This window comes from Elephantulus edwardii, unplaced genomic scaffold (genome assembly GCF_000299155.1).
Source record: "Elephantulus edwardii isolate Elephantulus edwardi_28Jun2011 unplaced genomic scaffold, EleEdw1.0 scaffold00045, whole genome shotgun sequence".
Lineage (NCBI taxonomy): Eukaryota > Metazoa > Chordata > Mammalia > Macroscelidea > Macroscelididae > Elephantulus > Elephantulus edwardii.
The window spans coordinates 626,052-652,461 of NW_006399795.1; the positions used below are offsets into that span (position 1 = coordinate 626,052).

Genomic DNA, 26,410 nt, shown 5'->3' on the forward strand with positions numbered 1-26,410 from the left:
ATCTCTATTTGCAATTTTTTGAGAAAGCGCCACACCACCTTCTACAATGGTTGCACCATTTTACATTCCCACCAACAGTGAATAAGAGTTCCAGTTTCTCCACATCCTCGCCAGCATTTGTTGCTTGCTGATCTGTTATATTTTGCTATTCTTACAGGGGTGAGATGATATCTCATAGTTGTTTTGGCATTACACTTTCTTAAGAACAACCTACATGGGATCAAATTGACAAGAACAACTCGAAAGTTTAGAAAGGAATCTTGGGCACAGTGGGTGTATGTTACCAGGGGAAGAACAATTCTGGAAAGGAGGGTGAGGATGGTTGCATGATTTAAAAAATGTAATCAGTGTCACTGAATTTTACATGTAGAGATTGTTGAGTAGTCATATGTTTTGCCAAGTGTATTTCATCAACGAGAAATAGACATTAAATAAAATCTTTTTTCATAATTGTTGAAGTGGCAAATATTTTGTCATAGATACTTTTTTATGGTTACTTAAAAAAACAAAACCAAAACTCATCCAGTGCTAAGTTATGGTGAGAACAGATTCTTTATACTATTAGTCTTTTTAAAAAAATTATGATTTGAGAAGAATGGGAATCTCAGAACACTTGATTGTGCTAACGAGAAACCTATACTTGGACCAACAGGCAATCGTCAGAACAGAGCAAGGAAACACTGCATGGTTCAAAATTGGGAAGGGCGTATGCCAGGGATGTGTCCTGTCTCCATACCTTTTCAAGCTGTATGCAGAACAGATTATCCAGGAGGCTGGGCTCTATGAGGAGAAATGTGGCATCAGGATTGGTGGAAGATCTATCAACAATCTGAGTTATGCAGATGACACAACCCTGCTTGCTGAAACTGAGGAGGACCTGAAGCACCTGCTGCAGAGTGTCAAGGACTGCAGCCTACAATATGGATTGAGGCTCAATGTCAAGAAGACAAAGATTCTCACCATTGGACCAACTGGCAGCATCAGGATGGATAGTGAAGAGATTGAGATTGTTCACAGCTTTAATTTGCTTGGCTCCACAGTCAACACTCTCAGCAACAGCAGCCAGAAAATTAAAAGATGTATTGCACTGGAAAAGTCTGCTTGTAGGGACCTCTCCAAAGTACTGAAGAGCAATGGTGTCTCTCTGAAGACTAAGGTGCGTCTGATACAAGCCATAGTCTTTGCAATCCCTTGTTATGCATCAGAGAGTTGGACAATGACTAGGGAGGATAGAAGGAGAATTGATGCCTTTGAGCTGTAGTGTTGCAGAAGAGAATTGAATGTACCATGGACTGGTAAAAAAACAAACAGTTTCATCCTGGAGAGGGTTAAACCGGGCGGCTCCTTGGAGGAAAGATTCTGAAACTTCATCTGACATACTTTGGACATGTTGTAAGGAAGGACCAGTCCTTGGAGAGGGACATCATGCTTGGGAGGGTGGAGGGAAAACGCATGAGAGGAAGGCCCTCTATGAGGTGGATTGATTCAATGACTGGGGTAATTGGGATGGGTGTATTGGAGACAGTGAGATTGGCACAGGACAGAGTTTAGGGCTGTTGTACATAGGGTCGCTATCAGTCACAAGCGACTCGATGGCACATAACAACAACAACATTGGGTGGTTTTTCCAATCAATCACACCTGCACACTCTGTTCCATGATACTAATCACAACAACTACATCTGATTCTGATAGGATATGAGGAGAATAGCATTTCACCTGCCCCAAATTCATAAACCCCGTGTAGGTAGGAGAAAAAATATCAAATTCCAGCTGAAGGGCATCTTATAACACACTTGGCAGGACTCCTCCAACCGCCAAGACCCTCCAAACAAGAAAAGCCTGAGAAACTCGCACAGCCAAGATGAGGCAGCTAGCTAGCCATGTGCAATGTGGTGTCCTGGCTGGGATACTGAAGCAGAAAAAAGGACATTAGGGAAAACAAATATGGACTAAATCTCAACTTCAAGAAAACAAAAGTCTTCACCATTGGTAAAATAGGCAACATCAGGCTAGACAGAGAAATGACTGGAGATATCAATGATTTCATTTTATTCTAAACCACAATCAACACTTATGGCAGTAGCAGTCAAAAACATCAAAAGATGTGTTGCACTGGGAAAATCTGCTGTCAAAGACCTCTCCAAAGAGCTAAAGAGCAAATGATGTCCGTTTAAAGACTAAGGTGTGCCTGATTCAAGCCATGAATTCAAACAATTTTCAGTTGCTTCCTGTACATCCGAAAGTTGGACAATGAACAAGGATGATGAGAGGTGGTGCCTTTTGGTTGTGTTGTTAAGGAAGAAGAGTACTGGACTCTTCCATGGACTTCAATATTTCACAGACCGCCAAAAGAACAAGGAAGTTGGCCTTAGAGAAACTACAACCAGGGTGCTCCTTAAAGGCAAGGATGGTGAAACTTCATCTTACAAATTACAGGCATGTTGTCAGGAGGGGCCAAGCATGCTGGGAAAGGCGGAGGACCGGAGATAGATTGACACAGTGACCCTCACAATGGGCTGGAGCAGACAGCGTAAGGCTCAGGTCCGTTCATAGTGTTACCATGAGTCATAACTGACTCAGCAACACCTAACAACAAGGGAATCTGAATAAAATACAGACTTTTGTTAATCTTGTACCAATATTGGTTCATTAATTGTGATAAATACCTTATATTAATGGAAGGTGTTAATAAGAGGGGAAACTGTGGGGGTGGAGGGAGGGCTACATGGGAACTCTTTGTACTATTAAGTTTCCTGTAAATCTAAAATGATTCTAAAACATAAAGTCTAACTGTTAAACATTTAAAGGACATTGGCTGTAGAGCAGTTTCTGGCAAGGCTCTGGGTGTTAGCATTGCCCGGCACTTCACCACCCCTAAAGAGACTCAGCATGTATGATTTTCAGAACCAAAAAGGTGTAGAATAACATAAAGGTGGGTGGAAGAGGCAGGATCCAAAGCGTGTCGACATCTGCCTACAGCCGTGTCCTAACCGCACACACTTTTAAAGGGACGCAAAGCAAACGTCAGCAAGTACAGAGGTCAAATTTCAAGAGCGCTTTTCCCCTAAAAGTGTTGCTTCAGTCCACTGTCTTCATTCATTAGTTTGTTTGATTTGGGGGAGAACAAAGATCTTCCTGTAAACCCATCTGGCACCCCAGGACGTGAGTCCAGCACATGCAGGATGATGGTAGAAACCAGGCCCTCGTGCACCGTATCTCAAGGTCCTTCTGAAAGCCATACTTGTGGAGTCCAGGATCTCATGAAAAAGTCCTCTTCTGTCCCATTGCCCTTGTTCCCTCACTTCCAGCTCCGTTACCCCTGCCCCCCTGCCTACCGTTAGGCCAAGACAAGCCTGAGAAAGGTTCAGTGGGGTTTTGGAAACAGACATTCCTAAATTCAATCTTGTTCCTACCAGGGCTCTTTCAGGAGGTGGATAGTTCCAAGGGTGGGGCCAGGAGCACAAGATGAGCCTGGAGCATCTCCAAGCAACAAAGTACTCTTACAACAGAAACATGGGCAATGCAAAAGGGAGTAGCCAGCCTAGAGAGGTTCCCATTGACCTAATTTAGGACACTTGGAGCATTAAAACAATGACGGTAGGGGAGCTCTGGTGGCCTAGTGGCAAGGAGCTGCAACTACAATCCCAGAGGCGCACAGTTCGAATCCACCAGATGCTCTGCCAGGGAAGGAGGGACAATCTCCTCCTGTACCAGTCAGATCTGATTTGTTGGTACACTCACACAAAAATAATAAAACAAAAATTTAAAAAAAAACACAATAACGGTAATAGTTATAGCTCACTGAATAAAAACTCCATGAGTCCGGACAGACAGGAATATATAAGCAAATAAGATGAAAGTTTGATGAGGCTGGCATCGTCTTCAAGCACCTTTTCACAAAGCACTTAGTGATCAGCCAGAATCAGAGAGTCACTTCCCCAGGGAGAAAGCAGGAAGACCCCACCTTGAGAGGCAAAGTCAGCATTCCCAGGAACGGGACAGGCGGGAACCCAGCAGGCTTCAGTGTGCAGAGATCAGCATCACTTCCAGCATCTTTCTACCAGAGAGGGACCACCTGCGGCTGGCCACCAGGAAAGGTCGGAGAACCCTAAAGTGAAGGACCTGCATACAATCACTGGGTGAGCCTCATGTCAAGGTCATGAACGTCCAGGAGAGGACTGAGGAGCTGACTCAGACTGAAGGAGAATGAAGAGGCTGCTTGCACTCCAAGGTATGAAGAACCATGGAGACTGTGCAAAAGTGGGCAATGCTTTATTTTGCTACGTGCAAGGTCACCAGGAGTTGGAGCCAAGTCAACGCACACTTACAGCAGCGAGGAGACTTGGCTGCCAAATGATCACGTGACTCTGAACGATTCTTCTGCTTCAAAAGGGCATTACTGGGGCAAGTGAAAAAATGCGGATGGGTCTAAGGATGAGTTGGTGTTCGTGCATCAGTGTGAACTCCCTGGCGTTGGTGGTTTTATTACCATAGTGTAAAAATATGCCCTTGTTTATATGAAATGCTTGCTGAAGTATTTGAGGGTCAGAAGGCAAGTCAACAACTGGCTCAAATGGTTTAGGAAAAAGAAGTTCTTTATACTCGATTTTGGGCTTCTCTGTAAGCTTGACATTTTTCACAACAGAAAACTTTTCTTCCTCTTAAACCCATCTGGAATAAAAGACAAAATAATGTCTCTGGGTCCATGAAAATGAAGAATTAAGAGTACTGGAATGAGTAGGGCATTTAGTGATGTCTGCAGCCATTTGGGATTATCACATGTGGGGAGGTGCTACTGGGATCTGGAGAGGCTGCAGAATATCTTACAATGCACAGGACAGTCCACACAACAAACAATTCTCTGGTCAACAGGGCTGAGACAGAGACACCGTTTTTAAATCAAAACCTCAGAGCAAGATTTGCACAAGAATAAAACCCTGAAGCAGGATGGGGTGGAATGGAAGGACTGATGGAGGGGAGAATTACAAGGAGGAAGTAGGGAGAGTAGAAATACAATGTGGGTATTTTAGTTAATGCTATCAAAGAAAAGGGAACTCTGGTGGCTTAGTGGCAAGGGATTGCGCTGCCAGCTCAAAGGTATGTGGTTTGCATCCACAAACTGCTCCGTGGGAGAAAGATGGGCAATCTCTTCCCATGCAATTTACTGTCTCTGAAAACTCACAGGAGGGTCAGCTATGAGTCAGTTCTAACTAGATGGTATATCACAACAACAATATAAAACAAAATAAAATGTTTTAACATTGTTTTAACAATACAATCTTAATGCTACTTTATTAGCTATATGGTCTTAGACACATTTCATCTTCCTCCATCTCTATCTCCTCTTCTGTGAAATGGGACACTAACAGGACTGGCCTCACAAGGTTCTTTGAAAGAATAAGATGGGATAACATAAATGCTTCTCCAACATCTGCCGCGAGGGACTCAGGAAATGACGCCAGATCAATTCTCCAGCTAATTGTTGAGCATCTACTATCCACTAACACCTACGGTTCTATTCCAACTCATGGCAATCATTGGCTTCTGAGGCTGTAAATCCTTGTCTCATCTTTCTTCCTGAGAGGTGGTTTGAACTGTCAACCTTTCATTTGGCAGTCCACACTACTTAGGCCCTAGAGTTTTAGCCGATGGAGCAGTAGGGTGTACACTCCCATCCTGATTGTCTTTAGTTCCTTCTAGAAGGTGGCACAAATGAGCCCTGGTAGCACAAATGAGTAACTCTGAACAGCTAACCAAAATGTTCAGCGGTTTAATCCAGTGATTTTGAACCATGGTAGAAAAGACCTAGAGATCTACAGCCGTAAAGATTCCTGTTACTATTGCCTAGAGATCTACTCCCGTAAAGATTCTTGTGACTACTGAGTCCATCCCAACTTCCAGAGAACTGGTAGGTCAGAGTGGAAGTGCCTCACAGAATTTCCAAGGCTGGATCTTTATGGAAGCAGATTGGCACATCTTCCTCCCGTCCTTTTGAACTACTAGTCAAATATATTCATTAGTACTTAACCACTGAGCCACCAGAGCTCCTTCCTTTCAAGACCACTGCGTAAAACACTCTACGGGGAAGTTCTACTGTCACACGGCATCAGGAACAAGTCAACGCCACACACCAATGGCAACAACAGAGTGTGACACAAACAGTTCAAGGCTTCACTACTAGCCTAATGGCTGACAGCTCAGACCTACTCAGAGGTGCCCCAAGAAAGAAGAAAGGACTGGCAAACCCAGAGGAGCAGTTCCACTCTGCACATGGCAAGTCAAACAACAGAACATAGCAGTAAAGGGTTAGACTGACAACCTGGAGAGCAAGGGCAGTGCCTGTTCCCAGCACAGAATCCTAGGAGGTGTTTGAAAAAGATGACTTGGCAGTTGCAGGAAGAAACAGGTGAACACATGCTCCTTCACCCAGTCAACACCCACTGCTCCAGGGGTGGTGGCCCCATCGCACCCAATCTGCCCACCTCCTGTACCCTGTGTGCTTATCCTGGTGCTGCCTCTGCCCAGAGGCCCTGAGTCAGCTCCAGGGGAGGCTGACACCCAGGCTCCTTGCAGCACCTTGCACAGTTCTAGGTCTAGCTTCATGAGGAAAGTGTTTTTCTTTACTTGCCTCCTCTTTCTTTCCTCCATTTTTTATTCCAAGAAAACTAGTACCACAAAGGCTTAGAGACAAAATTAATAAACAGATAGCAATGAAAAGTCTAAAACGAGGGAAAAAACATCAAGAAAGTAAATGCTTTCAATGAGATGCAGAGTTTGACACAAACTCCCCGCCCCTTGGGAAATCTAGGTTCCTGGTTGTGAAACTCGTCAGGCTCAAAATGCAGCTGTGTGCAGCTATGTTTTGTCCAAAGTGAGGTGATTGCAAGGCTCTCCAGGCTCTTGTAGATTTGGAGGAAGGGTAGGTGGATACTGGGATGTGGAGGAAGCTAGAAGGAGGGAGAAGGATGGGACAGAAGCTAGGACAGGGGGACAGGGCGCACAAACAGAGGTCCTAAGCCTAACCCTGAGTGACCTCTAAGGTCAAGGCTAAGTCTGATCTCACAGCCAGGGCCAGCCATCTACTTTCCAGGTCATCGCATGGACCTCCCTGGGGATCCTGGGAAAAGTCAGGGAAAATCTCTTTGGAAATGAAGCAGAACGTCCACAGAATCTCAGACCATTCACAGTCCTCCTTCCGTCATGCTCAGGGCTCAGCACACAATAGGTGCTCAATCAGTCTTGTGGGATGCCAAAGAAGAGCTGGCCTTGCCTTGAAAGGAGCTTCACAGACAGCGAAGACACTGGTGTCCATCCACTGCCTCGGAAAGCTGGCCCAGAGGTGGGGAATGTACCAGAGAGCCAGAACTAGGGAGGTCCTGGTACTAGAGGGGCCTCACAGGCATCCATCATCCTGCACATCCACCCTGTGCAGTCGGTACCACCAATCTCATTTTACAAATGAGAAAACTGAGACACAGAGGAGGTAAGTAACACACCCAAAGTCGCGCAGCTTGCACAAGGCAGAGGCAGGATTCCAGCCCTATCACCTGCCCTCCTGCCCTCTAAGCCCCTGGGCTGCCTGGGCAGTCAGTGAAAGAGTGGAGAGAAGAAAAGAGGAAGGAGAGGGGAGAGAGAGAGAGAAACAAAGGGGAAGGGGGAGGAAGTTGGGGGGGAAAGGAGCAGGAACAAGGAGGGAGGGGAGAGAAGGAAGCAGAAAGAGAAGAAGAGGAAGGGAAAGAAGGAGGGGGGCAGGAGGAAAGAGAAGGAAGGGGGAGAGTGAGAAGAGGAGAAGAGAAGAGAAGGGGGGATGGGGAGGGAAGGAAAAGGGAGGGAGGGACAAAGAGGGTGGGGAGGGGGGAGTGGAGGAAGAGAGAGGGAGGGAGATGGAGAGACAGGAACAGCACAGGACCCTGTGCAAATAGCACTGATATATCTAACTAGAGACACAAAAGACCAATACAACGAAAATTACAAAACATTCCTTCAAGAAACAAAAAGAGACCTGGGGAAATAGAACATACCATGCTCATGGATAGGAAAACTCAATATTGTGAAAATGACTATTTTACCAAAGGTAATCTACAAGTTCAATGCAATCCCAATACAGATACCAAATCCATTCATCAACGATATGGAACAGGTAATTTCCAATTTTATCTGGAGTGGAAGGAGACCCTGAATAAGCAAAACACTACCAAAAAAAGAGAGAGAAACAAGCTAGGAGGCATCGCGCTCCCAAACAACACTGTCTGAGGCATGTCTTCACCCATCCACCTGTAGCTTGGGAGGCCTGAACAGTGGAGCCACCAGCCTCTGTGCATCCTAAGCACAAATCCAGGGTCTGGGTCAGCTTTGTGTCTGGCCAGTTCAAGCAGCCCCTTGGGCCCTCTGGACACTTACCTACAGGCGCTGGCTTGGGCCGGAAGGTCTGGCCTTGGAAACACAGGTGAAGCTCTGGAACGACAACAGAAACAACATCTGCAGTGACACTAGGGTTACCAGGGCAGGGACTCAGGGCAGGCCAGCAGCAAGCAACCCTCCTAGCCCTCGCCAGGCCTGAGATGCAACACTTACTCTGCCGAATCCCCTTCCCACAGGCCTTCCAGTGGCACAGGAGGAAGGTGCTGGAGACAAGGATTGCCACCAACACGATGGTCACCCAGAAGAGCACAGATCCTGAAACACAAAGGGCCAGGCCCGCTGCAACCACACAGGGTGACTCCGGGCCTGGATTGCTTCCTCCATCCTTTGGGGCCTAGATCCCCTTACAGGTGGCAATACTGGTTTCTTTCCTAAATCAGGACTGAAACACATTGCTGTCAAGTTGGAACGACTTATAACTGACCCTCCAGTGGGTTTTCAGAGACTGAGTCACACAGGAGGAGACTGCCCGTTTTTCTCCCTCAGAGCTACTGGTATGTTTGAACCACCAGAGAGACAATGTTTTAGGGGTAAGCAGTTGTTGTTCTTGTTGTTGTGTGCTTCTGAGCCACTTGTGACTCATAGCAACCCTGTGTACAACAGCCCTGAATCTGCGCTTGTTATAGCAAAGAAGTCTAACCTATTCTGGTCTTCTTAGTGAGACAAGCTGTTACACAGACTTAAACAGGTTTTGAAAAGAAAAAGAAAAAAGAAGACCAAAAAAACCCAACAAGACCACAACAGCCCTGAACCCTGCTCTGTCCTGAGCCAATTTCATTGTCTCTGATACACCTGCCCCCAATACCCTGTCACTGAGTCAGTCCATCTTATTCAGGGTCTTCCTCTTGCACTGTCCCTCCACCCTTCCCAGCATGGTGTCCTTCTCCAAGGACTGGTCCCTACTGGCAACATGCGCAAAGTATGTGAGACGAAGCTTTAAAATCCTTGCCTCCATTTGGCATTTCCTCTAAAAGCTGAAAATAGAAATTCTATATGACCCAGCTATTGCACTGTTTGAAATATACCCTGAGAAAATGAGAACAGAGGCACAAACGGAGACTTGTACACCAACGTTCACAGCAGCATCATTCACCATTGCAAGAACATGGAAAGAGCTTAAATGACCAACCACAATCAAATGGATTGAGAAACTGTGGAACATTCACATGATGAGATATGACACAACATGCAGGAGCAGTGATTTCAAAAACTACTACATAACTTAGGAGGGACTGGAGAGCATTATGCTAACTGAATTAGCTCAGCCCCATAAGGACAAATACTATATAAGATAATTATTGTAGAAATAGAAAGATAACTAGTAAAATGTGTATGAGGATCCAATGGGGAGGGGGGTTAGGAGGTCGCACAATCTGATGTGTGAAAGGAGGGGTTGTTCTTGTTGTTGATTGCCTTCAAGTCGTCGAGTACAACTCATTCTGACCCTATGAACAAAAGTCTTGAAGCCCCTCTACAACTATGGATATTTATTAAAGTTCATAGAGTTTCTGAGGGCATGTTATTTAGGAAGTGGATGCCACTCCTGCTTCCAAAAGAAAGGAGGGGTAGGTAAAGGAAATGGAAAAGATCCGGTATGAAAGCAACGTATATGAACGTTGAGAGGAAACCAGTATAAAATAGAAAAGATTTAAATTTTTTTAAATGAAAAAAGGTTAAAAAAATAAAGCCTTGCCTCTAAGGAGCAGCCTGGTTTCATCCTCTAACATATTATGACAGGTGTGGAAGCAGGAGTGGCATCCACTTACTAAATATCATGCCTTCGGAAACTATGAGCCTTGATAAATGTTGATAGTTGTAGAGGGGCTTCAGGCCTTTTGTTCATAGGGTCGCTATGAGTTATGCTCAACTTGAAACCAATCAACAACAACAGAACAGACCTGTTTGTTCTCTTGGCAGTCCATGGTGCATTCAATACTCTTCTCCAGCACAACTCATAGACTTTTTCTTCTATCATCTTTAGTCATTGTTCAGCACTCTGATGCATAGTAACTACTGTAAAGACCATAGCCTGGATCAGGCACACCTTAGTATCTACAGTGACATTTTTGCTCTTCCATACTCTGGAGAGGTCCCTGACAGTAGATTTTCCCAATGTTATTCATCTTTTGATTTCCTGGGTGCTGATAAATCTGTATCACCAGGCCTCAAACAAGGACTGAAAGTCAATCCATTTGTCTGGCCCACCTCTCAGCCATCTACCTCCTAACCTGGCTCCAAGCAGCCCATCACGGGCTGACTACAATGTTTCAAGAAGAGCAAACTATTTCTGAGGGAGAAGAAAAAAACCCACCTCACCAAATGTGTTCCCATCAAGTCTTTTCTGACTGCTGGCAGCTCCATGGACTCTGTAGGATTTTCTTTTTCTTTTTCTCTACAAACCACATTTTTCTTTTTTGCCTTCTTTCTTGTGTGTCTCTCTGGGTCTTCCTTCTCTTTAAGGATTTTGTCCAGTGGGCTGATTTTGGCTGTAATTTTTATGGAAGGAGTTCAGTAGGCTTTACTTCTGAGGCACCACTGCGTGCGTTCAAACCAGTCCCCTTGTGATCAGTAGCTGAAAGTCAGCAGTTTTACACTACCCGGGGACAGTTACCACTGAGACAGACCAACATGCAGTGACCCAGGTGTCAGACAGAACTGTGCTTCAGAAGATTTTCAGCCGCTCCTTTTTTTGGAAATAGTTGCGAAGGCTTTCTTCCCAGGTACCTCTGGGTGGATTTAAACCAATCTTCTTGGGTTTTTTTTTCTCACCCTAATTTGAATGTATGGAGAATTTCAGGTTCTACTGTGCGTGTATGGAGTTCGCTAAGAGTTGGAACAAACGCCAACAAATAAATTCCAGGAGTTAGCGAGGCCCACTCCAGCAGTGCAGCCCTTGAGAACTACAGTACTGACTTGGGGTATTGTCACCACCTAGTGTCGACTGCTAGAATTGCATGAAACAAATGCTACTTCACAAAGCTGGAACGGTGCTGTGGTTCAAATGCTCGGCTGCGAACCAAAGTTGGGCACGTTGAACCCACCAATTACTCCTCCGGAGAAAGATGTGGTAGTCTGCCTCTGTAAGCATTTACAGCTTGGGATGCTATGGGGCACTCTGCTCTGTCCTAAAGGGTTACTGAAGTAGGAACTAAATCGAAGATAATTTCTTTTTTCCTTTTTTGTTTTTGTTTAAAACCCAGGTTAAATAGTCCTGGAGGGAGCGCTGGTGGCTTCTTGTTGCGTACCATCAGGTCAGGAAATTACACAATGACAAATCCTAATAGCACAAGAGTTAAGAGGTTGGCTTCTAACCATTTAGTGGTTTGAATCCACAAGCAGGAAAAAGATGTGGCAGTCTGCTTCCATAAATTTTATATTACTACGAGGCTATTCTGTCCTTTGAGTAAAACTTAAAGCTTCCTCTGTCACTATGAGTTGAAATCAACTTTGTTCAACATGTTTTAGTGAAAATTTACAAATCATAACGGTTTTTCTTTCAATCATTCATACACATCTTGTTTTATAACATTGTGCACTGTCAAGGAGTGGCATCCATTTCCTAAACAGCACGCCTCCAGAAACTCTATGAATTCTGATAAATGTCAATAGTTGTAGAGGGGCTTCAAGCCTTTTGTTCATAGAGTCACTATGAGCCATGCTCGACTCAAAGGCAATCAACAACAACAACAACCATCAAGTTAGAACCAACCCACTGCTGACCCTCCAGAGGCTTTTCAGACAGTAAATCACACAGGAGGAAACTGCCCATCTTTCTAGAGAAGCTAGTGGATTCACACCATACACCTTTGCATTGACAGCGTAATTCCTTACCACTAAGCCATCAGATTCAAGCACAATCAACACTCTTGACACCAGCATACAGGAAATCAAAAGATTAATTACATTAGGAAAATTTCCTGTCAAGGACTTCTCCAGACTATTAAAGAGCAATGATGTCATTCTAAAGACTAAGATGCGTCTGACCAAGTCGTGGTCTTCTCAATTGCTTGTTATGCATCTGACAGCTAGACAATGAATAAGGATAACAGAAGAATGAAAGTCTTTGAGTTGTGGTAATGGAGAAGAGTATTGAACGTGCCATGGACTGAAAAGAGAATAAACAGGTCTGTCCTGGAGAGGGTGAAACCAGGTTACTTCTGAGAGGCAAGAATTTTGAAACTCTATCTCACATGATTTGGGCAAGTTGTCATGAGACCAGTCCTTGGAGAAGGACATCGTGCTTGGAAGAGTAGAAGGTCAGCACTGGAGAGAGAGACCCTGGATATGTATTTACACAGTGACTGTGGCAATGGGGGGGGGGGTAGGTGTGTTAAGATGGTGAAGCTGGCTCAGGACAGGGAAGAGTTCAGAGCCATTGTTCATAGGTTTGCTATGTCAACATGATGGCACATAACAAGTTACTAGAGAGTGCCCAATTTTACACTAGTCATCACATAAGCGATGTCAATTAATAAATTATTTCACAATATGATCATGCGTTGTCTCCCTCCACTCTGGAAGTCAGCCAGCTAATCGGGTGGGATGCTTGGCAGCTCCATGGTGGCTCCTCATGGCAGCAGTCAGGCAAAAGAAGTTTCTGGAGTCTTTTGTGTTACTGTCCTTCTTGGCCTTCAAAGGTGGATGGGTGGCCCTGACCCTTAGAGTAAGGGTAAGTAAGGGTGGGGTCGAGCCTGCCGAGCCTGCTCCAGGCCCTAGCTTAAAATCCTCCCCGTCCTGGGGGAAAGTCCCTGCTCCCTGGGGGAAGAGGAGAGTTACCTGTGGTCAGTACGGGCTTTCGAGTGGAGAAGAGGGCACGAGAAGCACTGGTTGGGATCGAGGTGTCCTGCTGGGCATGGATGGTGCTCTCTTCGTGATTGTCATTGGTGTGGGAGTCCAGGGGGGAGGACGGCACGGTGGAGGTGGTGCTGCTGGGAGAGAAGACAGAGGTAGGACTGATTCCTGAGCTGAAGAAAGGAAGTGTGTCCTTGGGGAGATGGAGACTGTGCGGATGAGGCAAAGGGCCCAGACCTTCTGCCCAGACTTTACAGGCACCTTGACCTTCAGGCTTTCTGGTGTTGCCCAGGTCTCCACCAAGTGACTGGTAGGCTTGGCCCAGAGGATCCAGTCCAGGCCCCATCCAAATACCCCCTGGGCCTGACAGGGATAGCCCTAGAGAAAGAACTGGTAGTCACCTGGCAGACATATTACTCTCCTCTGGGCTGGAGCTGCAGTCAGATGGGCTTCCTGAGGGAGGTGACTCATGAGCGGTGTCCCTTCGAGCTGTACCTGCAGAGGGTGGAAATGTCTTAGAATCAGTCCAGCAAAGGGGCTGGTGACTGCCAGTGGGGCCACAAGATTCTGAGTCAGCGTGACCTAGACTGAGGTCCTCTTTCCTTCCTGTCTCTTTCTTTCTCCCCTCTCTTCCACTCAGTAGATCTTTCTTGAGGATCTACTATGTACTATGTGCCAGGGACTGTGCTAAGTGCTAGGAGGCAGCAAAGAGCTAGAGAGTGGGTGTTATCTCCATCCACTCATAGTTGATGATGCTAACACATCTACTGGGGTTAGATGTAGGTCCTCGTAACAGGACTCATCCTCATTTGACCAGGAAAGCATCACTGGGGAGGAGATTGGCTGGGATGTGTGGTAGTAGAAACATCCTAAATTGAAGAAGTAGAAGGTAACATGGACAGAGGAGAAGGCTGGGAAGAATGGTGCATCAGAATTGCTGAGAAGACAGAGAGACCAATGTGGAGCCATTGCAGTCCAAGTTAAAACAGCTGGATCTCTTGCATGTGAATATCATAGCCTCTTCTTGTTGCAGCATGCCTCCCCATGTCTTCTCCTAATCTTTACATTGATTGCAGTCTTCTCTTTGATTCTTGTAGACATACTCCTGGAGCGTTCCACTTCCCTGTGTGGATAGAGCCCAGTTGCATCCTACAGCACAGCTGTCGTCCTGGAATTTCTTTCGCTTGCTTCCCTGGGATGCAGCCATTATTTTAAAGTTCTGCAGTACCCTCTTTTTTTTATGTTTCTGCCCCTCTATTTAGTTGGACATCATCTTCAAGCAATTTTCTAAGAGAAGATACATGGGGAAAGTTTTCATGCCTAAAAAGATGTTTATTCTACTTTCAAATTTTATTATTGTTTTACTGGTGAGCAATCTAGATTCAAAACTGAAGGCATAGTTCTTTGTAGATAACTTGTTCTTGGTCCTTTTTCTTGTTGGTTCTTAACCCTCTGAGAGTTTTTAGTTCTCTTTGTCCATGGAGTTCTAAAATGATGTGAGAATGTCTAGGTGTGAGTAATTTTCATTTTTCCTGCTTTCCTCTTGGACTCATGTCTTTAAGTCAGGAACATTTTTCTACTGTTATTTGTTATTTCCACCTCCCAACCCTACCACTTCCCTACCAGAATTGTCTATGCACTCTCTTGAGTTCTAGGGGTAAAAAGTAAGACTATCCGGATGAATCTACTGTGTTATTATATTTTCGTTCATGTTTTCCATCGGTTTTCTGGTTCTGTTTCTAGAAGATGTTCTTAACTTTTCTTCAAATCTTTCTATTGATTTTTTTTATTTCAGCAATAATTTACTTTCTGCACTAGTGTGGGTACAATTAAGGTCATAATTTAAGTAGGTTTAATATAAATAAGTATTAAACTCTGTTGTTGTTGTGTGCCTTTGAGCTGGGAACCAACCTATAACTGACCCTGCAGCTGGTTTCCAGAGGCAGTAAATCATGGAAGAGAGGGGGGCAGGGAGATTGCCCATCCATCATTAAATTATGGAGGAGAGTTATTACAAAGATGTAGCAAAAATTCTAAAGGGTACACTCAGTTGTAGCAGAGTACCCAAGGAAAAACTGACTTCTGAGCTCATTGGAAAAGATGTAGTTGTGGTCCTCTGGATGGTAGAGATATTTTCTGGATTTCTTGCATCAGAGTTGGTCCACAGTCACTGAGTTTCTTAGTTATTTAGTACCACTATAACTTTAACAAATAAGTTTATTCTTTTATGGTTAAGGAGGCTGGAATCCTGAATTCAGTGTGTCATCCCTAGAGGTAGGTTTTTCCTCTGTCAACCCTGGAGGAAGGTCCTTATCTCTTTTCAACACAGGTGGGTCCAGTGTTCCTTAAAGATCTACCTGTATCTTGGCATCAGTCTTCCCTTGGGTCTAGGAGGTTCTCAGCACAGAGACCTGGGATGGAAAGGATGTGCTTCATTTTTGGCTATTCTTTCTTTTTGTCTCTTCTTTATGTTTTCTTTTTCCCTTCATCTCTTTTGATATAAAAGGTAAAACAATGAGAGGACACAAATCTAACATATACCTTTCCTGAATTTAACACCACACAGATTTCCCTTGTTCATCATACATAATCACATGCTCACCAAATAATTTTTTAAATGACTGGACTATATGAAGAATGTGGCTTCAGAATTGAAGGAAGAGTGGTAAACAATCTGCAATATACAGGTAATACAACCTTACATGCTTAACATGAAGAGCAGTCAAAGAATTTACTGAAGAAGATCAAAGCTGTCAGTATGGATTACACCTCAACATCAAGAACATCACGAAAACAAGGATCCTTACAATTGGACCAATAAGCAACATCATGATAAACAGAGAAAAGATTGAAATTGTCAATTATTTCCTTTTACTTGGATTAACAATCAATGCCCATGGAAGCAGCTATAAGTAAAACAAATGATTAATTTAGAGAGCTCTTTAAAGTGCTAAAGAGTCACTTTGAAGATTGAAATGCACCTGAACTAAGTCATGGCAATGTCAGTCATGTGAAAAAAGGAAGGCAATGAACAACAAAGAAGAATTTGTGCCTTTTAATTGTGGTGTTGGTGGAGAATATTGAATACACCATGGACTTTCAGAAGAACAGATAAACTTGTCTTGAAAGAACTAAAGCCCAGAGTGCTCTTTAGAAGTGCGGATATTGAGACATCACCTCACATACTTTGAACAGTTATCAGAAAGGATCAGTTCCTGGGAAAGGCCATCCAGCTTGGCAAAGCAGCGGATCCGTGGAAAAGAGGAAGATTCTCAATGAGGTGCACCGACACAGCGACTGTAACTGAGGGCTTAAGCACAGTGGAGACAGTGAGGTTGCACAAGAGAGTAGGCAGTTTCACTGTGTGTACATAGGTCACTGTGAGTCCAAGTCAACTTCACACCATCTACCAACAAAAATGAATCCAAACTGACTTCATAGCACCTAATAACAACAAGGTGATACAGGTCACACCCAGGAAAACTCCCCTTCCATCAGATTAGGGCTTCAATCTGAGTAAGAGTTATAATTTTAAGACAGGTGATGCATCACGCTCTAAACCTACCTCATCAACATAGCAAGCATTACCTCAGCCTCTTTCATGTACCTCCTTAACCAGAGGCAGAGGTTAGGATTTCAGCACATTACATAAGACGTGATAATTGGGAGCTCTAGTGGCCTAGTGGCAAGAAGTTGCACTGCAATCCCAGAGGCATGTGGTTCAAATCCACCAGATGCTGTGCTGGAGAAGGCGGGGCAATCTCCTCCTGTACCAGTCAGATCCGATTTGACAGTACACACACACAAAATAGTAAAATAAAATAAAATTTAAAAAAAATTAAAGAAAGAGGAGATAATCATGCAAAACAGGGATTCCTGTCCTAACTAAATTGGCATGCATTTTAGAGGGACTCGGTCTGGTTCATGATACCAGGCAAGCAGGAAAACTCTTAGAAATGCAGGAGAACAAGGCTGGGAGGTAGGTGCTCAGAGGAGCTGAGAACTACTGTAGGTATGAGGCCTGGAACACATGGTGACCATGTTCCATAGCAGGAGAGCCAAAGGAAACAGTTCTCTGGGATGCAAGAAAGCTAAGGCCGGAGGCCCTATCCAGAGGAAGTCAGGATATCCCTGCTGACACAAAGCCTGGGATGTCTTTTCTAGAAATGTGTTGAAATCTCTCATCTGCTAAGGAGTCTCTCCCTCCCTTATCATTCCCCCCGCCCCTATTATCAGGGTTCATACTTCTTTTCCACATGGGCAAATGCCTGACATCTTGGAGTGGGAAACTTCTACATAAACATTTTATTCTGCCTTGAGTCAACAAAAAGCCCTTACAAATAAGTTCACTTTCACTAGCCTAAAATTTTCAAGAAAAAGAAATGCTTTTAAAAGAAGATTTTTCATAAGAGACTTCTTAAAATATCAAATCTGGATTTTATTCCACTCACTCAATCTAAGCATTCAAAAACTACTCAAAGTTTAAATATGGGCTAGTAGACAGGCAGGGTTGAAGATATTTGTTCTGCTGGAGTGGAAAGAAGGAGCACAGTAAAGGCACAGACCTCCGTCCCTTGGCTGAGGTGGAGACTGCTTACCCTGGGCCTTGGCCATCTTTGATGGGCAGATATGGCTGGTGACGCAGCGGGCACATGAGTTGGTGGCTGATGTGGCACAGACCATTCCAGGTCGGCATTCGCAGACCCGGGGGGAGTTCCTTGTGCACAGTGTCTTCTCCACCAGGTCATCTAAGGACACAGGGAAGAGGTACAGAAAACATCAGAAGTTGGCAAGCAAGGAGGATCCAGAGACCCCAGGGCTCAGGGGGAGAACAAAAAAAGTGAAACAAAATGTTAGAGGTCTTGCAAAAGGAAAGGCAGGATTATGCAATTTTATATGCTTGGAAATATTTTGCATTCTTTGGTTTGTGAGTGGAAATAAAACTATTGCATTAGTAGATTAACAAAAGCATGTGGTAAACAAGAACATGTCTCAATAAGAACACTTGTCAGTTGGCAAGTTATTAGGACTCAGCATTATAAAGAGGAGGGTTTTCCTAGCAACTTTCAGAGAGAAGGTGACTTGGAGAATATTTAGGGACATCGTGCCAAGAGGATGAGGGATATGATCTGAGGCAATGCTATGAGTGGCTAAGAAAAATTAATTATTCTATTTTTAGAAGATGTTCTTAACTTAATCTTCAAGTCTTACCATTGATTTTTTTTCTTTTATTATTATTATTATTATTCATTTTAATGAAAATTTACAGACTTTGGATTTCCATTCATTGTTGCACTTTTCTCCCTGCCCACCCCTCCCCTCCAGTTCATTCTTCTCTTTGAAAAGTAAAAGAAAAATCCTTTCATTGTTATACAATCCCTCCCTCCAAGTCCACTCCACTACGCAGCCTTCGTTCTGGACTCCTGTCATGACAATAATACCTAATCACGTATACCTTTAAAATAGTTCTCTCTCATCTGTTTCAATGCCGTAGATATCATTTATCCTGTCTTTTATTTTAGCAATTTTCTGCACTTTCTGCACTAGAGTATGTACAATTAAGAGCTAGAACTATGCGGCTTGGGTCAGGCACACCTTAGTTTTAAAATGACATCCTTGCTCCTTAGCACTTTTGAGAGGTCCTTAACAGCAGATTTGCCCAGTGCAACACATCTTTTGATTTCCTGACGCCTGTTACCATAGATGTTGATTATGGATCCACATAAAATTAAGCCATTGACAACTTTAATCTTTTCTCCATGTATCATGACGTTGTCTATTAGTCTGGTGGTGAGGACTTTTATCTTCTTGGTGCTGAGATGTATCTCATCTGGAAAGATACAATCTTTGATCTTCTTCAGTAAGTGCTTCATGTCTTCTTCAGTTTCTACAAGCAAAGTTGTGTCATCTGCATAAGGACGTTTGTTGATGGGTTTGGTTTTTTCCAATCCTGAGGCCACATTCTTCTTTATATAGTTTATTCAGCTGCTCAAATTATTTTCTCACCATGTAACTAGAATAGTTATAAAGGAAGGATACAAGTCTGATGCAAACCTTTCCTAACATTAAGCTACACAGTGTTCCCTTGTTCTATTCAAAAGGCTGCCTCCTGGCCTATGTACCAGTTTTGCATGAGCACAATTAAGTGTTCTAGAATTCTCATTCTTCTCACTGTTATCAATAAATTATTTTACCCATAAAGTAGAATTCCCTTGCATAATCAATAAAAAGCAAATAAACATCTTTCTGGTATTATCTGCTTTCAGTCAAGATCCAGCCGGCATCAGCAATGATATCCCTAATATCACAGCCTCTTCTGAATCCAGCTTGAATTTTTAGCAGATCTGTCAATGACTCCAGTCATTTTGTAATAATCTTCAGCAAGGTTTTAAGTTGGGTGTGATATTAAATATATCGTTCTTACTGTTGTTGCTGTTATCTTCTGTCAAGTCGCCTGTGATTCATAGCAACCCTATGTACAACAGTCCTAACCATGCTCTATCCTGTGCCAATCTTGTCTTTGACACACCTACCCTGTTACCCCAGTCACTGAATCAATCCATCTCATTCATGGTCTTCCTTTCTTGCTTTGTCCTTCCACCATCCCAAGCATCACATCCCTCTCCAAGGACTGATCCTGCCTTGCAACATGTCCAAAATACGTCACATGAAGCTTCAGAATCCTTGCCTACAAGGAGCAACCAGGTCTAATCCTCTCTAGAACAAACTTGTTTGTTCTCCTAGCAGTCCATGGTATATTCAATATTCTTCTCCAGCACCACAGCTCAAAGGCATCAATTTACCTTCTATCATCCCTAGTCATTGTCCAGTTCTCTGATGCATACAAGTAATTAAAAAGACTATGGCCTGGGTTAGGTGCACCTTAGTCTTCAGACTGACAGCATTGCTCTTCAGTACTTTGGAGAGGTCTCTGACAGAAGACTTTCCCAATGCAATTTGTCTTTTAATTTCCTGGCTATTGGTATCAAGAGTGTTGATTGTGGAGCCAAGTAAATTGAAGCTGTTAACAATCTCAATCTCTTCACCATCTACCATGATGCTGCCAATCGGCCCAGTGGTGAGAATCTTTGTTTTCTTGATGTTGAACTTCAATCCATATTGAAGGCTGCAGTCCTTGAACATATGTAGCAAGTACTTCCGGTCCTCTTCAGTTTCAGCAAGCAAGGTTGTGTCATCTGATTGATGTAGATTGTTGATGAATCTTCCTCCAGTCCTGATACCACACTTCTCCTCACAGAGCCCAGCCTCTCGGATAATCTGTTCTGCATACAGGTTGAAAAGGTACGGAGATAGGACACATTCCTGTCGTACACCCTTCCCAATTTTGAAGCATGCAGTGTTTCCTTGCTCTGTTCTGACGACTGCCTCTTGGTCCAAGTATAGGTTTCACATTAGCACGATCAAGTGTTCTGGGATTCCCATTCTCCTCAGAGTCAGCCACAGTTTGTTATGATCCACACAGTCAAATGCCTTTGCATAGTCAATTAAACACAGATAGATATTCCTCTGGTACTCTGCTTTTAGCCAAGAACCGTCTAGCATGAGCTATAATATCCTTAGTATTGTTCAATAATTTCCACATTCTGTAGGAATATTTTTCTTTGGAACAGGAACAAATAATTAATCTCTTCCAGTCAGTTGGTCAGGAGGCTATCTTTCAACTCTTCTACCATTTTATCAAACAGTGTTCCACTGCTATTGTTAAGGGAAACAATGTAGCACTGTCTCAAAAAAAAAAAAATAAAAACAGAACTGTTATACAACTCAGTAATTCCACTTCTAGATATGTACCTAGTGTTGTTACTAGGTGCCATAGAGTCGAGTATGACTCAGCGACCCTATGAACAAAAGATCTGAACCCTGTTCTGTCCTGTACCATCCTAGTACTTCCTGACACACATGCGTCCATTGCACCAGCCACCATGTCAATCCACCTGGTTGTGGGCCTTCCTTCACTTTGTTGACCCTCCACCCTTCCCAGCATCATGTACTTCTCAAGGAATAGTCTCTCCTAGCAACATGCCAAAAGTACGTAAAATAAAGCCTTATCATTCTTGCCTCCAAAAAGCACTCTAGCTGCACCCTCTCCAAGACATATCTGTTGGCCTTTGATGGGATGTTCAGTGCTCTTCTTCAACACCACATCTCAAAGTCATCAATTCATTCTTTTTCTGTCACCCTTATTCATTGTCCAGCTCTCAGATGCATAGTAAGTGATAGGAAATATCCTGGCCTGAATCAGATGCACCTTAGGCCTCAAACAGACATCATTACTCCTCAATAATTTGGAGAAGTCCCTAACTGCAGATTTTCCTATTGCAATGTGTCTCCTTATTTCCTGACCACTGGTACCAAGGGTGTTAACTGTGGATCCAAGCAAAATGAAGCTGGTGACAGTTTCAATCTCCTCTCCATCCATCATGAACTTGCCCGTCGGTCCAGTGGTAGGAATCTTTGTCTTCTTGACATTAAGATGGAATCCATACTGAAGGTTGCATTCCTTGATCTTCTGCAATGAATGCTTCAAGTCCTCCTCACTTTCAGCAAGCAAGGTTATGTCATCTGCATAATTTAGCAGGTTATTGATAAGTCTCCCTCCAATCTTGATGTCATACTCCTCTTCGCAGAGACCTACCTCTCGGATAATTTATTTGCTCAGCAAACAGATTGAATAGGTATGGAAAAAGACTACATCCCTGATGCACTCCCTTCTCAATTTTAAACCAAGCAGCGTTTCTCTGCTCTGTTCGCACAAAACCTTCCTGGTCCAGGAATGGATATGTAGCTATAAGACTTGAAATAGAGACTTAGAAAGAAACTAGTACATCAATGTTCATTACAGGACAATTCATAATAGCCAAAATGTGGACACCACCTAACTACTTATCAACAAGATGAATTGTTGTTGTTATGTGGTACATACAAACAATGGAATCCTACTCAGTCAATGGGAGAATTAAAGTCTTGTTACATACTATGTCACGTATGGATGGAGCTTGAAGACATGCTGAGTAACATAAGTCAGTTACAAAGGGACAAATACTGTATAATGTCACTTATATAAAAAGACGAGAGAAGGTAGATGAATACAGAGCAAAATTCATTAGTGGAGGGGGGCTAACAGTGATAGAAAAAAATTGCTATAATTATCATAATTGTTGCCAATAAGTTATACACCTATAAAAAGCTGGGTTGATAAAAGTTCTGTAGTAAGTATATTTACAACAATGAAGATGGGGTTGGGGAAAGTAACTGTTAAGGCTGCTATGTACAGTAAGACCCCTCAAGTCAAGTGTTTCTTGATTTGGACACTTAGGAAGATGACTTCACGGCAAGCAAATGAACTGGCCGAATGATGTGTTTAGTGTTTCTGTTCTACTTCCTCATTTGATGTGTAGAGCCTAGAATCTTAAAAGCTTGTGGATAGTCATCCAAGGTCTTTATTCACCTGCAGCAAGGGAGAAAGATATGTGTCAAAAATGAGAGGAGGTTATGTAATTTTAGGCTCAACTCCTCCTGTCTACCCTACTGAACATAGATGAATGCCGATCAAAGGGAAGGAAATACAAAAAAGAATTTCAAATTCTCTGCACTCTAGACTTCCTGGAACCATGGAAGGTGAATGATACCCTCAAAATAATACTCTGAAATCATCTTTAGACTTTAAACAAACAAACAAAAATCCCTGATATCTTCTTAAAAGTGAACAATTGTTTGGGTTCACTAGTTTTAAAATAGGTCAGCCTTCAGCACTACACTTTTCTAAGAATAATTTCTCATCACAGCATTATTCATAATACCAAGAAAATGGAAATAGCCCAGAGAGAGAAATTGTGGTACATTCACACAATGGAATATATTGCAACAATAAGGAACAATGAATTCATAAAATACTACACAAAATGGGAAAAGCCTAGAAGAAATTTTGCTGAGTGAAATAACTCAGTCACAAAAAGACAAATACTGTATAAGACCATTACCATAAAAATAGGAGGGGAACTGGGAGCTGGAGGGGAAATGAGGGAGCAGAAATTACTGTACAGTAAATAAACACTGTAAAAGATGAGGGCAAGGGAGCGTCAACCTGGGAAGAATTGACAAAAGAATAATATGGTTCTTACAAACGGGAACAGGACATGCATAGCTATTCAAGAGGGGAACAGGAAAAGGAAGAGGGTGGAAGAAGAAGGAGGGAAGTAAAAAAAACACCAGGGCAACAGAGATTAGTGGATAGATTGTTGTGGGGTGAAGATGTAATGGGAAGTTGATGAGGTGCTAATCAACAAAAAAAGGGGGAAACCTCTTATCTCTATGGGATCAAAATTACAACAATTCAACAGGTTATATAAGAACTTAGGGGCCTGGGAGTTTGTTAATGGGGGAAAATGTCTCAGAAATGGAGGATGAGAATTATTGCACAACTAGAACATAATCAACGTCACTAAATCTTAAATGTGGAAACTGATGAATTGGTGCATGCTTTGCTTTGCATATTTTCAACAGCAATGGAATAAATAAAATTTAACAGAAATAAAAGTTACCAGAAATATGACTGACGCTCCAGAAGGCTGGGCACACACAGGATCTCCCAGGCTCAGCGTCTCCTCTGAGCAAACGCCCACCCCAGGAAGGAGCCCCTGAGAGAGGACGAAGCTCTTACCTCTCAGGCAGCTCACGCAGGCGGTGCAGCGGCCAGCCTTGTCCAGGTAGTAGTCAGGCCCACACTGCTTCCCGCAGTCTGCAGACCCCTCTGGGCATGGCTTTTGTGAGGACAGCCCTGGAAAAAGCACAGAAACTTCAGGCCAGGTCCGCATTGGTGGAGGCCTCACTCCTCCACTTCGTCCCTGCAACACTCAGCATACAGCTCTCCAAAAGCTCAGTGCTATTGAGTTAGATTCAACTTATAATGACTCTCCATCAAGTTTCCAAGACTAAAGTACACAGGCGAAGGCTGCCCATCTTTCTTCTGAGGAGCCACTGGAGGGTAACAACTGGCTGGCTCCCAGATTTCACACACACACACACACACACACACACACACACACACACACACACACCCCAGACAGTCTTGCTTCTTACAGGGAGTCAGAGAGGGTATGAACACATCTAAGATCACACACAAGAACTCTAATTGACTTCCTGTTTTCTGCTCTGCCCTTCTCTGCTCCAGCATGTCCACTATTTTCACTCTCTCACACCCTCAAGAGTCCTCCTTCTGGAATTTTCTCCTTCAGCACTTATCGCTTCATGGTTTAAATACATTTTGTCATAGAGTAAATTCCAAAGCCTGTCTCACCCTGTTCTTGGCACATAAAGACAGACCAGGGTCTGATACACCCCAGACTTGGCCCTGGCACACAGTACCTACTGCCACTGAATCTATTCCAACTCATGGTGACCCTTCATCGGGTTTCCAGTGTTGTCAATTCTTACAGGAGGAGATTGCCCATCTTTTTCCCATCAAGCAGCTGTGGATTCGAACTGCCTACCTTTTGGTTGGGAGCTCTGGTGGCTTAATTGTAAGGAGTTGTGCTGTCAACCCAAAGGCACACAGTTCAAATTCACCAGCTGCTCTATGGGGGAAAGATAGGCAATCTCCTTCCATGCACTTTATGGCCTCTGAAAACCCACTGGAGGGTCCGGCTCAATAGCACACAATAACAACAACCTTTTGGTTGGCATCCCAACGCACAGCACACTATGCCATCAGGGCTCCTTGGATACTAAAAAGATGCTGCCAAATGAATAAGCCCTTCCACTGTCTATCTCTCCCCCTCCCGCCATTCATCTGTCTCAGGAGATTCTGAGGCCTTCTCCTCCTCCTGCCAGAAAAAAGCTCAGCCCGCTGCCCACAGCTCCAAGCTGGTCACAATCACACACACCAGTTGCCCTAAGTGTCAAGCTTGTAGAGAGCTTACCTGGATCTGGGCTGGGCTTCCCTGGGGAGGAAGGAGAGTGAGGAAGTCTCTCTTTGAAAGTATCTTCTGGGGTGTGCACCTGGCTCAGGTTGGATGTGGCCTCAGTAGTGGTGTTTCTGGAGAAGACGTTGAGATAAGCCAGGCAATCAAAGCCCTTGTCTGGATGGGGCAAAAGGGGGGGGGGGGCTTCTCCAGATGGGACAAGGAGGCAAGATCTACAGGGAGGAGCCCCAGGCCCTCGGCTCCTGCCTCCACGAGCCCACAGTAGGTTTCTTAGAAGCCAGTCTTCTCAGCCTTTTGGTCTCCTCTGTGCCCTAGGCTAGGCCGGGCACACAGTGGGCCTCATGTGATTTGTGGGTGTGAGAGATAGACACCTGTTATCCCAACACTTTGGGTTGGACCCTCCTGCACCCCCTGCCCTGCCCTGGGGCTGCTCTGGGGTTGGGACAATGCCACTGAAGGTCATCTAGAAGGGAAGGAGAGAAGAGGGCTGGGGAGCCACCTGGTGGGCGCCTTGCAGTCCTCTGAGCTGGTGCTGCAGCCAGGATGGGTCTTGCGGGGAGCAAGCTCACAGACAGTGTCCCTCTCTGCTGTACCTGCAGGGGGACAGCGGTGCCTTCAGAAATGGTGAGGTCTTTGGGGAATAAGTCTCCCACCCCACAAAGCAGTAGGAATGGGGGACTTGGACAGGACAGTGGCTAACTGGTACTCGTACCTGAGAATACCAATGTCCCCTTGAGGGTGAAGCGGATCAATTTTCCTTGGCGTATTTATTATTCTCCCCCAAATTCAGTGTCTATGGATCAGACCTGGGACTGGCTGACTTTCCTTCCAGGAGAAGCCATGTGACCAGGCTGGAACAATCCATTCGTTCCGCTTCTCTGACTGTATGGACTGGCTTTGGATGGACACAGCACCCGAGAACCAGGCCTTTCAGAAGCAAATGCAAGGATTTGTTTTTGGTTGTTGAAAATGTCAGAAGGAGAAGCTTTCTTTCCATTGGCATTGGTATGTCATAAGAAATGAAGATACTGATAGGAATCTTACAGAAAAATGAAGATAGGAAGGAAACAGAAACAGGTGACGGGGGGAGGGGTGGCAGTGGTAAAAATAGAGCACCTGGATTCAGCCATGCCTGAAGCAGTCAGAACTGTCTGTGTGGGCGGCACATGGCAAGGATGCCCTTTCCCCCATCTGGAAACCCATCTCACCTTTTTATAAAATAATGCATAGGTTCTGGGATGTGATCTGAAGGT

The 26,410-nt window shown here is 44.1% G+C and overlaps 1 protein-coding gene across 1 annotated transcript in view; it reads right to left on the reverse strand.

Moving 5' to 3' along the window:
* The window catches only part of TNFRSF8 (tumor necrosis factor receptor superfamily, member 8), a 55,365-nt gene that overhangs the window by 16,597 nt on the left and 12,358 nt on the right, over positions 1 to 26,410 (reverse strand). Inside the window, exons 3-10 of the mRNA XM_006885890.1 lie at positions 25,673 to 25,750; positions 25,155 to 25,313; positions 23,897 to 24,013; positions 17,814 to 17,963; positions 13,617 to 13,710; positions 13,201 to 13,349; positions 8,578 to 8,679; positions 8,404 to 8,457 (exon numbers count right to left, since the gene is read on the reverse strand). Of these exons, the coding sequence (XP_006885952.1) occupies positions 8,404 to 8,457; positions 8,578 to 8,679; positions 13,201 to 13,349; positions 13,617 to 13,710; positions 17,814 to 17,963; positions 23,897 to 24,013; positions 25,155 to 25,313; positions 25,673 to 25,750 (903 nt within the window). The remainder of the gene's footprint in view (positions 1 to 8,403; positions 8,458 to 8,577; positions 8,680 to 13,200; positions 13,350 to 13,616; positions 13,711 to 17,813; positions 17,964 to 23,896; positions 24,014 to 25,154; positions 25,314 to 25,672; positions 25,751 to 26,410) is intronic.